Source organism: Lactuca virosa, chromosome 8, assembly GCF_052849685.1.
Source record: "Lactuca virosa cultivar CGN04683 chromosome 8, Lactuca_virosa_CGN04683_v6, whole genome shotgun sequence".
NCBI lineage: Eukaryota > Viridiplantae > Streptophyta > Magnoliopsida > Asterales > Asteraceae > Lactuca > Lactuca virosa.
The window spans coordinates 386437057-386450414 of NC_136433.1; the positions used below are offsets into that span (position 1 = coordinate 386437057).

The 13358-nt window shown below is 34.9% G+C and overlaps 2 protein-coding genes across 2 annotated transcripts; one reads left to right on the forward strand and one right to left on the reverse strand.

The window, feature by feature from the left end:
- The first annotated feature begins 4352 nt into the window (after window positions 1-4352).
- Window positions 4353-6607, forward strand: GH9B13 (glycosyl hydrolase 9B13). The gene is made up of 5 exons (XM_079064432.1): window positions 4353-4694; window positions 4806-5012; window positions 5100-5300; window positions 5388-5642; window positions 5709-6607. The coding sequence occupies exons 1-5, from the start codon at window positions 4449-4451 to the stop codon at window positions 6315-6317; spliced, it is 1518 nt and encodes a 505-aa protein (XP_078920558.1). The 5' UTR covers window positions 4353-4448; the 3' UTR covers window positions 6318-6607.
- A 937-nt stretch (window positions 6608-7544) lies between these two features.
- Window positions 7545-12056, reverse strand: SUS3 (sucrose synthase 3). Its single transcript, XM_079064871.1, has 14 exons — window positions 11758-12056; window positions 11501-11633; window positions 11202-11350; window positions 10819-11130; window positions 10520-10736; window positions 10336-10431; window positions 10076-10249; window positions 9885-10001; window positions 9635-9801; window positions 9333-9557; window positions 8933-9254; window positions 8586-8830; window positions 8364-8502; window positions 7545-7929 (listed from the first exon to the last, which is right to left on the reverse strand). The coding sequence occupies exons 1-14, from the start codon at window positions 11853-11855 to the stop codon at window positions 7891-7893; spliced, it is 2433 nt and encodes an 810-aa protein (XP_078920997.1). The 5' UTR covers window positions 11856-12056; the 3' UTR covers window positions 7545-7890.
- Window positions 12057-13358: the final 1302 nt, after the last annotated feature.

Below are 13358 nucleotides of genomic sequence, written 5' to 3' on the forward strand. Positions count from 1 at the left end.
TGACATGATTTTAATATATTGACAGTTGATTATCACATTTATGAGATACACGATTTATGATTTTTATATGATGTATGATACTCATGGTTTTTATTTATGAATTAAAACGAAATTTTTGGACTGTATTTTTAGGATGTTACACCAACGGTGCTTTTTGTCCCGTATGGGCGGACATGACGTGGAGGAGTCCCATTGGAGGACATCGGCGTGGGCGCAACATCTATCGCTCTGGGAGGCGACCAACTGTGTTTTGTCCTATTACAGAACGAAGATTATCGTCAGGTATTGGACCTGGGCATGAGGGCGCCAAACGAGAGAGTCCTAGCACGAGGGCGAGGGCCCGAGTCTGACACTGGGATAACTTTGTCACCGTTAGCTAGGCCGTCCTAAAGATGGCAGTTTTGTTATCTTTAACGTATTCCTAGTGGGATACGTTAACAAGAATCATTTATCAACCGGAGGAATGTTTGCAGTTGCTATTCTTTATCACTTAATTGATTGTCAAAAATCAATCGAAAGTTGCTACAATAGTGATTTTTAATTACAATCAAAAGTCATGGAGTATGTAATGCACTTTCTAAATCAACATTTGTTTTATTTACAAAATGTTATTTTAAATATTAAGCTATAGTACACATTTTTCATTTAAGAAATATTATTTTAACAATTAAGTAAAATATGTTTGATTATTCAAAAAAAAAAACTACGGGTTACGGGCGAATTATATGTTGTTTCAGAGGATAAGGGTATGAGTTTGATCATTCAAAAACCCTACGGGTTACAAAACGTGTTTGGATTGGATTTTGAAATTTGTTAAAAGAGTTTGGATCAATGTCAATTCGTTCCAAACTCGCTCCATTGCCAGGGTTAAATACAATCTATTATATCATATAATTTTAATTTTTTGATATTCAAATAATCTCTTGATATCAAATTTTGTATGTTTCTTTACAATAAAAATGTGCATCAATGTGCAAATAAATAAAATTGAACAAAATTCTAAAGACATTTTGATAAGTTTGTAGTTTAGAATTTATATATATGCGATTTTAACTCACAAATCAAACTTTCAATGTTGTTAATAAAGAAGATTCTACAGATTAATAAATAAATCGTAGATTTTTATTTTTTATATCATTTTTTATTGAATTATATAAAATGACACTTCATTCATCATTTTAATTTATAATTTATTATGTTGTGTTTATGTATGTTTATTACATTATCATCATGTTTGATTTTTCATATATCAATGTCATTTTTCATGATTTATTGTATATTTTCGCATTATACTCAAATGTATATTGTATTGTACCAACTCATGTTTTTATAAAATATCTAAACATACAAAACATAAATTGGACATTCATAACAATGTATAAATTAATTATAAAACAAAATTATAAACTTACTAACAAAACTTATATTTTTGTAAATTAATATTTTTTTTGTAAATTTTTTATTATGATTAATATTTTTCGTTATCAGCTGTGATTAGGGGTGACAATTTATGACACGACACGACACGAAACGAAATTGTGACGAAACTGAAATTTGAATTCGTGTTCGTGTCGTGTTAACTGTAAAAAACACGATGTCGTGTCGTGTCGTGTTCAAAATTCGACACGAAATTGACACGATTTAGTAGTTCTTTATCGTGTTTTTCGTGTTTGTCGTGTTATATTTGATAAAATATTTATTAAATAAACTAGTTTTTAGTATATGTTATATTTTTCGTGTCGTGTCGTGTTTGTTGTTTTTTAATTCGTTCGTTTTTGTGTTAGTTAAAAAAACACGACATCGTGTCGTGTCGTGTTCGTGTTACATAAAACTTTGTTATGTCGTGTCGTGTCATACAGAAACACGAAACGATAGCACGATTTGTCACCCCTAGCCGTGATCTCCACATGTTTAAACCTACTTTGTAATATATATATATATATATATATATATATATATATATATATATATATATATATATATATATATATATATATATATATATATATATATATATATATATATATGTGTGTGTGTGTGTGTGTGTGCGCGCGCGCGCGCGGAATCCAAAATTGTCTATTAAAAAATGTCGTTATGTGGAGAGACGAGATTCCAACATATATGCCACTTACAAGGCCGGCCCGGCGAGCAAGTTGGGCGACGGTCTCGGGCCTCAGTATGGTTTGGGCCCCAAATTAATGTTGTTTGATATATATAATGATTTCTGTCAATAGATTTAGTTAGGTTTAAGTAGATGAGTTTGTTAGCGGGGTTGTTAGTATGCGTATTACCTTTTTCAATAGCCCCATGTTCGATTCCTTCTATGTGAATTTTTAGATTAACAATTTCTTTTATTACTTTAGGCGCCTAACTTTATTTATTTATTTATTTTACTTTAAAGAAAACTTACTACCCATCATTTTATTGAAACTGAAATCTAGAAAAGCCCCCGCAGGCCCGCACTCTTCTTTGTTATTTACAAATCATACAAGTTAATAAATGGTCCCTCAACTCTTTTTTGTTTTTTCAACAAACCACCCAAACAATTATTTCATTTGAAATTTTGGTGTTTTTCTAACCCATTATTATACATAATTTTTCTCTCTCTCTATATATATATATATTTGAGATTTTCTATCTTTTATCGTCTTTTAATATATAATTTTTTTCTAGGTTTGGTAACGATATTAATACTAACCTATCAGTTAAGCAGGTCATTCTTCAAATTATTTTTTTCAGAGGTTTCATTGAAAGATGATTTTTTTCCAAACACTCATATTTTTGTTTTTTTTTTCCAAACACCAAATCGATGGTTTTTCAAATAGGTCGGTTGTTCTATAGTTCAATTTTTTATTTTTCTTTGTTATTGGTTTTTTTGCACTAACCAAACCGTTTTATTGGTTTTAATATTTAACTCGCATCCTTTAAACTCATTCCAATTTTTTCACATTATATATATATATATATATATATATATATATATATATATATATATATATATATATATATATATATATATATATATATATATATATAATTTAATAACAAATGCCCTTGTACTCGTCTCCACAACATCATTGTATTATTGTTAGCAATTACTAAATTTTGAAGGGTCTCATCTTTTGATTTCGCCCCGGACCTCAAATTGACTTGGGACGGCCCTGACCACTTATATGACCATGTCATATAGGGATACATTAATACTCCTCCGAGATATGAGCTGGATGAAAATAGGTAATGATGTGTTAAGCCACCAGGGTGAAAACGCCAGTTGATACCATGTTGGATATATGTAGAGTCTAAGATTATATTTCCAAAAGAGACTTTATCAGATAGGAAAGATACCAACATATATAACAACTTATATGACCATCACACCGATGTGAGATACATTAACAATTTGTTTAAAAAATATTTGAGACTTGTACATATTCAAAATATGATCTCATCCATCCAGAATTGCTTTTTGTTTTTTGGTTAGCAAAGGATAATCCTTATGCTATGTGTTGACCTTCTTTTGCATCATTAATGGTTTTTCATTTTTGTCATTCTCATTAAGAAATTATTACAAGCTTCACCTTTGTCTTCTTCTACATTAGCCTCCATCTTAAAGTGTAAAGAGAGTAACACTAAGAGAGAAAGGCAAAGCACCGACAATTGGTATCAACTTAGAAATGAAATACTCATGTGTTAATATATGGAAACACAATTGAATCGAGATTAAACCGAATGACCAATAATTTGAAGGAGACCAAAAATCATATTGCAAATATAATATAAATACCCAAAGATATACTCTCCAAACTCTTATGTCGATCAAAATACATTGTCTCTTGATTCTTTGTCTCTCTAGCGTAGTGCATGCTTGAATGGTGTATCAGAACCAAACAAAATATTGCTACTCGTGTAGTAGAAGGCGACCCATGTATCTTTCCTTTATTAGAAACCGTTGAATCTATCTATACATATTCGTCGCGCAACATTAAGTGTATCCGCAAAAAGTTTGTGGTGATGCTTTATGCCATAAAAGAGCTTTTTGGCAAGTTTGCGGACTCATATTTGGGATTGTTGTCCTTATTTTGTTAAAGTTTAGAAAAACATGGTTTTATAGTGACGTAGGACCTTAAATATGGTCAATGAATATAACTATAATTTATCTAGTAAAGACCACAATGCAGAGCCATTGTTTTTGTAGTTAGTTAACTATGTTGGTTACCTGTTGGAAAGTTATTTATTTATTTCATTATTATTTTTTATTTATATAGATGATACTCAGGGTAAACAGGGGTGGAGTGTTGGCATTGCCTTAACTACTTAACTATCTTTAACGAAAGCAGGACGTTAATTGTAACGCAGCTTTTCCTCTTTATAAACACCTCACTTTCCCACTCCTTTTTTCACTCTTTGCTTCCAACTTCCCAAACACCTCTCAAGGGGAAACCCCAAAAATGGCTCCTCCTTCTTCCTCCTCGTCTCTTCCCCGAATCCTCTTCCTTCTCTTCCTAATCTCCGTCGCCGTCACCGTCAGGTCTTCCCCCGCCCACAGCCCCCGCCGCGTCGCCTCCCACAACTACAAAGACGCCCTCACCAAATCCCTCATTTTCTTTGAAGGCCAAAGGTCCGGCAAACTTCCCCCAAACCAGAGGATGACTTGGAGAAAAAACTCCGGTCTTTCAGACGGAGCAGCCATGAAAGTAAATCATTTCCTCCTCCCTACTAAACTGACATTGTAATCGGAGATCCGAACTCGACATTTTCACCTTTTGTTCTTCTGTTTGTAATTTTGGTGAAATTTGACAATGCAGGTGGATTTAGTTGGTGGGTACTACGATGCAGGGGACAACATCAAGTTTGGGTTTCCAATGGCCTTCACCACCACAATGTTGTCATGGAGTGTGCTCGAATTTGGGGGGTTGATGAAAGGTGAGCTGGGGAATGCCAAAGAAGCTATTCGTTGGGCTACCGATTATCTACTCAAAGCTACTGCAGAACCAGATGTTATATATGTTCAGGTACTTACTTAGATTATTTTCAGTGCTCTGTTTTGTTCTGTTTTTCTATGTATTTAAAGATTTTGTTTGTAAATCAATGAAATGAAGGTGGGTGACGCAACAAAAGATCATGCCTGTTGGGAGAGACCTGAAGACATGGACACTCCTAGAACAGTGATAAAGATCGACAGAAATACCCCTGGAACAGAGGTGGCCGCTGAAACAGCTGCTGCACTTGCGTCTGCTTCTTTGGTTTTCAGAAAGTCTGACCGGACTTACTCTAAGCTCCTACTCAAGAGGGCCATTAGTGTAAGTACACATTCAGAGATTGTTCCATGTCTGATAAGGGTAGAAGTGGAATTTATTTATAAGCCTTTGTTCATATGACAACATCAGGTGTTTGAGTTTGCTGATAAGTATAGAGGGTCCTACAGCAACGGGCTGAAAAAATTTGTCTGCCCCTACTATTGCTCCTATTCCGGATACGAAGATGAATTGTTATGGGGAGCAGCATGGTTACAGAAAGCTACAAGGAGCCCAAAATACCTCAACTACATTCAAGCAAATGGCCAAACCCTAGGAGCTGCTGAAACCGATAACACATTTGGCTGGGATAATAAACATGCTGGTGCTAGGGTTCTTCTCTCCAAGGTACTTAAACTTGAAACTTGTATGAGTATTATTGATTCATTTTTATTAATTAAATTTATTTGACAGGCTTTTCTAGTACAAAAGCTCCAATCGCTCCATGACTACAAGGGTCATGCGGATAACTTCATATGTTCACTGATTCCAGGGGCACCCTTTTCTCAATCTGAATTTACACCAGGGGGGCTTTTGTTTAAAATGGACGACTCTAACATGCAGTATGTGACGTCAGCTTCCTTCTTACTCGTGACTTACGCCAAGTACTTAACGCAAGCCCGGAAGGTTGTAAACTGTGGTGGGTCGATTGTGACCCCTAAACGGCTTCGAGCGATTGCAAAGAAACAGGTGGATTACTTGCTTGGGGACAATCCGTTGAAGATGTCTTACATGGTGGGATATGGTCCACGATACCCGCTAAGGATCCACCACAGAGGATCGTCACTGCCGTCTATCTCTGCACATCCGGCGAAGATCGAGTGTGGGTCTGGATTCTCGATCATGCATTCGGAGACTCCTAACCCGAACCTACTGATTGGGGCTGTGGTTGGTGGACCGGACGAGCATGATCACTTCCCCGATGTCCGGTCTGATTATTTTCAGTCTGAACCGGCGACTTACATTAACGCGCCACTTGTTGGGGCCTTGTCTTACTTGGCTCACTCCTTTGGCCAGCTTTAGAGGAATTTGTCAACTAACTAAAACGATTGGAAGGTGGAAGGGTAAAACACAATTATTAAGAGGTAATGGATGGAAAAAAAAAAAAAAAAACCAAAATTCCTCGAGCCCTGAGAACAAAAATGCAATATATTTATAAATATATTATTGGATGGATTTACTAGTTTCAAGTGATTTTTTCTTTAGCACAATTCGATGCAATTGTAAGCTTGCGTACAAGAACCGGCGTTATTAGTGTAGCCGTATGAATTCTCTCGCATGAATGAATGTTTTTTATTTATGGTTTTCTAGTACACGCGCTGCTTACTCTTTTACATCATTTTCTCTATTTCTTGCCATTTGCTACTTTACTTTTTACACTTTTTTGGTAAAAACATTCATTTATGTCATGCAGCATGCGCCTTTAAAAAACAAGGCAGTTGTCATATAAAGAGGTATGCGATCAAATGGATGATAACCAACACTACATAACTAAAATTCCCTTTCCCTTTTTAATCAAATAACCAACACTACATAACTAAAATTCCCTTTCCCTTTCCCTTTTTTATAAAATGGATGATAAAAAAATCGGATAACATCAATAAAACAAATTCTCTATTATTGAGTAACATTGTATTATTGGAGGAGATATCTAGTGTAACATAATGATGTATAATAAATAAAACGTTTTATATGGAGGAGCTATCTAGTGTAACATTGTGTTATTTAATGTCATCAACAAAGCAAATTCTCTATTATTGGCTGGGTAGTAGTAGATTGTTGGGCATTTTACTATTATTGTTATCGTAGCAAATAAAAAGGTTTTTAACCAAAAAAATGACTAGAATATTTGTGCATAAAAGGCTTAAAGTTTGAATTGGTATGGTACTTGTGAAGAAATGGTAAAATGACAAATAAAGACAACCACCGGTATTATTGGAATGAAGTATGGAAAATGGAGATGGATAGGATAATATTTCCAAGAAATAAAAAATGGAAAATGTTGAAAGTAGCAGGGTAGTAGGATTATAGTATTACCTTGGTGTGGAGCCCAACGAGATTTGACCCATCAAAACTCTTTAAACTTTAAAAAGTAAAGGAGATAGGATGAGGGGTTGTGCGTATCACGTGGTGTGGTTAAAAGGCTGCAAATTTCCAGTTGTGTCAGACATGACATGATGAAAAAAATTAACATGGGTCCGGGTCCGGGTCCAATAAAGAAAAAAAAAATGTGTATCAAATCTATTCCCATGTTAACTACAACGTGAAGACATTCCTACCCCTGCTGTCCCCAACGAAGCATATGACTTCACTTTATATCCCAATCAATGCTTTCTTTACAACATTATTCAATCTGTTCATGAACAAACCTTGATGCAAGTATTTATTAATTACTTGTACTAATTACTAAACTAAAACCAGTTTTGACAATAGAAAGGCTATTTATTTCAAATGCCTTTATTTTTTATACAAACCCTGGACATGAATATTCGTTTGGCAAATTATAATTAGATCTGAACTGAACATTATTTAAGTTGAGTGAGATACTAACATAGCAGCAATCTGCTTATAGTTATTGGAGAGGAGAGTAGAATCTTTATGGCTCATCATCGACAGCCCGTGGAACGGATTTCACCTGAAATAATATACACCAACTTAGTTATGTATAACTAAGTTCTTAAACTGTAAATGATATGAAACAACAAGATTGATATAGATTAACCGATATGGATCACAAGTAATTAAAATTATAAGGCCCACTTTATATGGATGGAAAACTCTAATGGACCGGAGGTCCATTACAAAGCAACCCATTTGGAGCCATTTTCGCTGCTTAGACCTCCAATGTTGTCTCATTTCCCAATTTAAATTAATCACTTTTAGTTGTAAAATCACGCGATTTCCATAAATCGTGTGACCTATTGAATTTTTGGTAACTTAGCAATACCTGCCAAATTTAGATTCGTCCTCTATAAAATTGGTTGATTGTAGTTCTTTGAAAGCATCTTGAATTAATAAAATTTATCTCAATTGTGATTCCTTAACAATTTCGTTCTGAAAAAAGCTCACCAGATCACGGAACTTAAGAATGTAGAACATCTCAAGATAACGTCTAATTTCACGCCTGTCGAGTTTTGACACATATTTCCAGAAGCTGTAAACTCCAGCTAATGTCATCAAACGTTCAGAGTAAATCTTCCACGTGTACCTACAACATTATAAAAATTCTGAATTCAACTGTTGAGGAAGCATCAGTTTTTGATATGATATGATATGAGATATATTTATTGCCTTTCATGTATTCTTTTAAGTCCTCCTTCAGATATCTTCACCCAATAAGTCGGGTCCTCCTTGCATTTTTGAAAAAAATTAACCATAGTGACTGCTGCACTATCTGGATGATACGGATCAATATGGAAACCTGACACCCCATCTTCAATAATCTCAGCTGGGCCACCGTGACAGGTGGCAAATGTTGGAAGCCCACATGTCATGGACTCCACCACTGTAAGCCCAAAAGCTTCATAAAAAGCAGGCTGACACACAACAATACCACAGAAATTAACAACAAACGTTTTATTAAAATGAAGGGCAAACATGTTAACTTCCGCCATGTCATCATAATTCATATATTATACCTGGACGAAAATGCCCCTTCCATCAGCAATATAGCGGTAAAGTTCACCATTTTGAGCACGGTTTGTTTGGGCTGAAATCCACCTCACCTGACCATCTAATTTATATTTCTTGAAAAGCTCATGCATTTTCTCAATTTCTGAAATTTCTTCTCTGTCACTTGACCTTTTCACATTGATATAACCAGCAACCACAACAAGGTTAGCCAATTCCCTCAATTTACTACTTTTAGCATACCACTCCACCAGACCACTGATGTTCTTCACATGATCAAGTCTTGCCATTGAAAAGATCATGGGTTTCGATTGATCCTTTAGATTTCCACTGCAAAATTTCATTCTTCTTTTTCATCCCTTTCAACTTGAAAGAAAGGAAAAAGTTTTTCAAAAAAAAGTGACTTACACGTGGACCTCATTCTGCTCAGGGTCATACAACAACTTTGCGATTGTAGTATGAAGGGATGTAAGTCTTTTTTCCTTTTCGGTATATGAGAAATAAATGGACATATCTGCCCCTGGAGACACGATATTGAACTTTGGATCAAAGACATCAATTCCATGAACAACCCTGTAGAGCCCTGGGAGAGTGAAAGATGAATGACTCTCGTATTGTCCAACTGTATTCTTCCTGAAATGAATTTTATAAACAAAATAAGCTGATGCTGATGTGGATTTTTGTTGACCATAAAAAATTTGGACACTTACGTTCCAGCAATTTCTTGGTATGTACTGGTGATGATAAAATCTGCATTGTTCATGGCTAGAAGGTCAGCAGTAAATTGACAAGAAAAGTGATATTTCTCATCGAATTTCTTCCAATACAAGTCTGAATCTGGGTACTTTGTTTTCTCCAAAGCATGCGCAATGTTGCACTGCATTTTATCAATATAGATATAATAAATTTCACCACTTTGTGGAGTTTTTATCTTCAGAAAAAGGTTTCTTACAATCTTACCTGAGTTACTCCCATTTTGTAGGATAACAAGGAGGCAACAAGATTCCCATCGCTGTAATTTCCAATTATAAGATCAGGAGTACCATGTAACTCAGCAGAAATCTCACTTGCTGCATCCTGTAACACAACATATATCATTAAAAAATGAAATAATATATAAAAATTCAATTTGGTAGATTGATTTAATTTACCTCTGCAAACTTCTCCAGATAAGGCCATACATCAAACCGTGAGATCCATTTTTTAAGAATCCCTTTCTCTGTTCTGAAAGGAACACGCAATATATGGGTGTGTTCAGTTCCACTAACTCTTTCCAATGGCTGGTTACATGAAGTACCTTTTGCATCAGGTATCAACCGAGTCACCTTACATAAGTTACAACATCACAAAGTTTAATAAAAAAAATGTAGAATGCTGTTAAAAACAGGACTAGAAATAAAAGTATACGTACAATCAGAATCTTGGGTTTGATATCGAGTCCTTGATGCTTTAATTTAAGAAGCATCTCGTTCTCCAAGGCACGAACTTGGTCCAGTATATATACAATCTGTTTTTGGTAATTAAAAAAAAATGTTAACAAAACTATAGATATGAAATTCAAAATTCATACTGAATTAATTATAAAAAGAATGTACCTGACCACCAGTATCTGGTAAGCCCAAAACATTTGCTTGACCAAAGTAACCATGAATTGATAATATGACGACATTAAACACCATTGGTATTCTACCAAGAAAAGTTTCAAGAATGGAAGGATCCGGAGCTTGAAGAATGTCGGATAGAAGATGCATCATCTCAAGGATTCTTTCAGCGTTATTTCCCCATCCTCTTTCGAAACCCAATCCTTGCAATCTGCGTTCAAATTTTGAAGTTGAAATGTAGGAAAGCAAAAGAAAGATGTTGAATAGAATTATAGAAAGATGGTGATGCTGACTCGTATTGAAACTCGGAGTAGGGTGTATCAGGTGGAAGCTTAGAAAGATAATCCTCTGCTTTGACCATAGAAGATTGAAGTCTAGTCATGGAGTGTATCCTGTCATTCAACATCATCACATGTCCATCGTGTCTGTGTGTGCGGAGGAAATCCAAGAGTGGTTCCAGACAATCTTTGCTACGGAACATGCTTGAAGAGAGGTGTCTGTTGAGGAACTGGACTCCATTCCCGATTGAAGAAGAGCGAGTTGGTCGGGGAAATGTAGAATTGAAAGGCTCAAAATCTAGCTCAAGCACATAAGAGTTATTATACCTGTAAGAAGTTAAATTTATGAAACTATATATCTGAAAGAGAGACTATAAGTGAAAGTGGAGGCAACTTACTGCCCAACAAGTTCTTCCTTGAACACAAGATATTCTGAAACAGTCAGCTGCTCGACACTCAGTTGATATGCATCCACACGCACATACTCCCAAACACCAGGTCTTGGACGAACTGCTAAAGCTACAAATGGAGGAAATACTATGCCTTCCTATCATTCCACAAAACAGAAAGGGTATCAGTATTCAAAAATCATTTTCATGGAAAGGGAGTACTACAATGAATCAAAAAAAGCAGAAAGAAAAGCTCAAAGACAAGCACTGGTGTACTTCAACGATTACAAATGGAAGTGGGTTATTACCTGCGCGGTTTTTAGGACTTCTCCGAAAGGACCCTCAATAAGCTTCTTGCGTGAAGCATCGTCGCCGACGACATTTTCAAGTTCATCGAGTATTTGATGGGGCTGCAATATGGCCTTCCCCTGAGCCACATACCTAAGCAAAGCGCATAAATACACAAATCCTAAATTAGATAAGCAGTCTATAAACAACATAAAACCCTAAAATCTGCATCAATTGATGTAAAACGTAAAACGCGAAAAGAAATTTAATTAATCACCTGGAAAGGAGAGAAACAATTTCGTTGCGATGAGCGGAGAGAGTGTTTTCGACACGCTCACGCATACTATGTGTTCTGCTTAATTTAGTCGTCGACATAGATTAAACACACTAAAGCTCCAGTAACTACACGAAGAAGAAGAAGAAGATTCTGCTCAAGGATTAGCGATTGGTTGTGGAATCAGCGTTTGTATGTAAATGCACACCGATTTTGCCCATTAAATATCGTTTTGTATCAAAAAAATCAAAGCATCAATCATATACATTCTTATCGCTTTCACATATCACAATCGTACATGAGACATGATAATTATTAAATCTTGATTTTGTAATGGTAAAGCATACATCTGTCGCGCTCTCAGACGGTTTCGTGTCCATGCAGTTTATCTAGAGCTATTTGTTTATTGGTTACTGACAAAAATACCAACTTTATGGTGCCTTCGGGCCAAATCTCTTTTCCTTTTAGTTTCGTTATTTTTTTGTCATTTAACTCTTTATACGAAAATTTATTTAAACTAGAAAGGTTACCTCGCTACGCGGGGCCAGAAGCTTTCAACGTTGTTTCCGAATTGATAAATATGACAGAAATAGAAAGTGCAAGGATGAAAAGTCCGGGCTTTGCCCCGGACAAAAAATATAAAAGTTTTGACTGCAAGGACCAGAAGTGTGAAAATGGCTAAAGAATTAAAGGGGTAGGAATTAGCAACTTTTTAGAAAAGGGATCAAAGTTGTCAAACCGTTAAAGTTTTGTGGTCAAACTTTAAATATTAAAAGGTTCGAAAAAAGTGTAAAAATATTGATTGCAAGGACCAAAAGTGTCAAAATGGGTAAAGAATAATGAACAAAGTTGCCAAAAAAATCCAAATTTAGTATTCCTAACTTCCAACAATAATACAGGGACCAATTCTGCCAAAAAATGGGAAGTTGAATAACACAAACAAAAGAACATGAAAAAATTAATTAAAGAAGTACAGGGACCGGATATGTAAAAAAAATGGGAAGTTGAATGAAACACAAACAAAAGGACATGAATAAATTAATTAAAGAAGTACATGGACCGGATATGTAAATCAAGGGACCAAACTTGGACAAAGTATCCCAAGTTTACTATTCCTTTCTTCCACAACTTTAATATATATATATAATAAAGAATTAAAGGGGTAGGAATAATGACTAAAGAATTAAAGGGGTAGGAATTAGCAACTTTTTAGAAAATGGATCAAAGTTGTCAAACCGTTAAAGTTTTGTGGCCAAACTTTAAATATTAAAAGGTTCCAAAAAAGTGTAAAAATATTGATTGCAAGGACCAAAAGTGTCAAAATGGGTAAAGAATAATGACCAAAGTTGCAAAAAAACATCCAAATTTAGTATTCCTAACTTCCAACAATAATACAGAGACCAATTCTGCCAAAAAAATGGGAAGTTGAATGGAGCACAAACAAAAGAACATGAATAAATTAATTAAAGAAGTATAGGGACCGGATATGTAAATCAAGGGACCAAACTTGGACAAAGTATCACAAGTTTACTATTCCTTTATTCCACAACTTTAATATATATATATATATATATATATATATATATATATATATAATATAAAAT

Coding starts and splice junctions, on each gene's coding strand:
- SUS3 (XM_079064871.1), bottom strand. CDS start 11,855: ATGTCGACGACTAAATTAAGCAGAACACATAGTATGCGTGAGCGTGTC. Junction 10,737..10,818: donor TACTCCGAGTTTCAATACGA/GTCAGCATCACC, acceptor ATTTGAACGCAG/ATTGCAAGGATTGGGTTTCG. Junction 9,802..9,884: donor ACAAAATGGGAGTAACTCAG/GTAAGATTGTAA, acceptor GATAAAATGCAG/TGCAACATTGCGCATGCTTT.
- GH9B13 (XM_079064432.1), top strand. CDS start 4,449: ATGGCTCCTCCTTCTTCCTCCTCGTCTCTTCCCCGAATCCTCTTCCTT. Junction 4,695..4,805: donor CAGACGGAGCAGCCATGAAA/GTAAATCATTTC, acceptor TTGACAATGCAG/GTGGATTTAGTTGGTGGGTA. Junction 5,643..5,708: donor CTAGGGTTCTTCTCTCCAAG/GTACTTAAACTT, acceptor TTTATTTGACAG/GCTTTTCTAGTACAAAAGCT.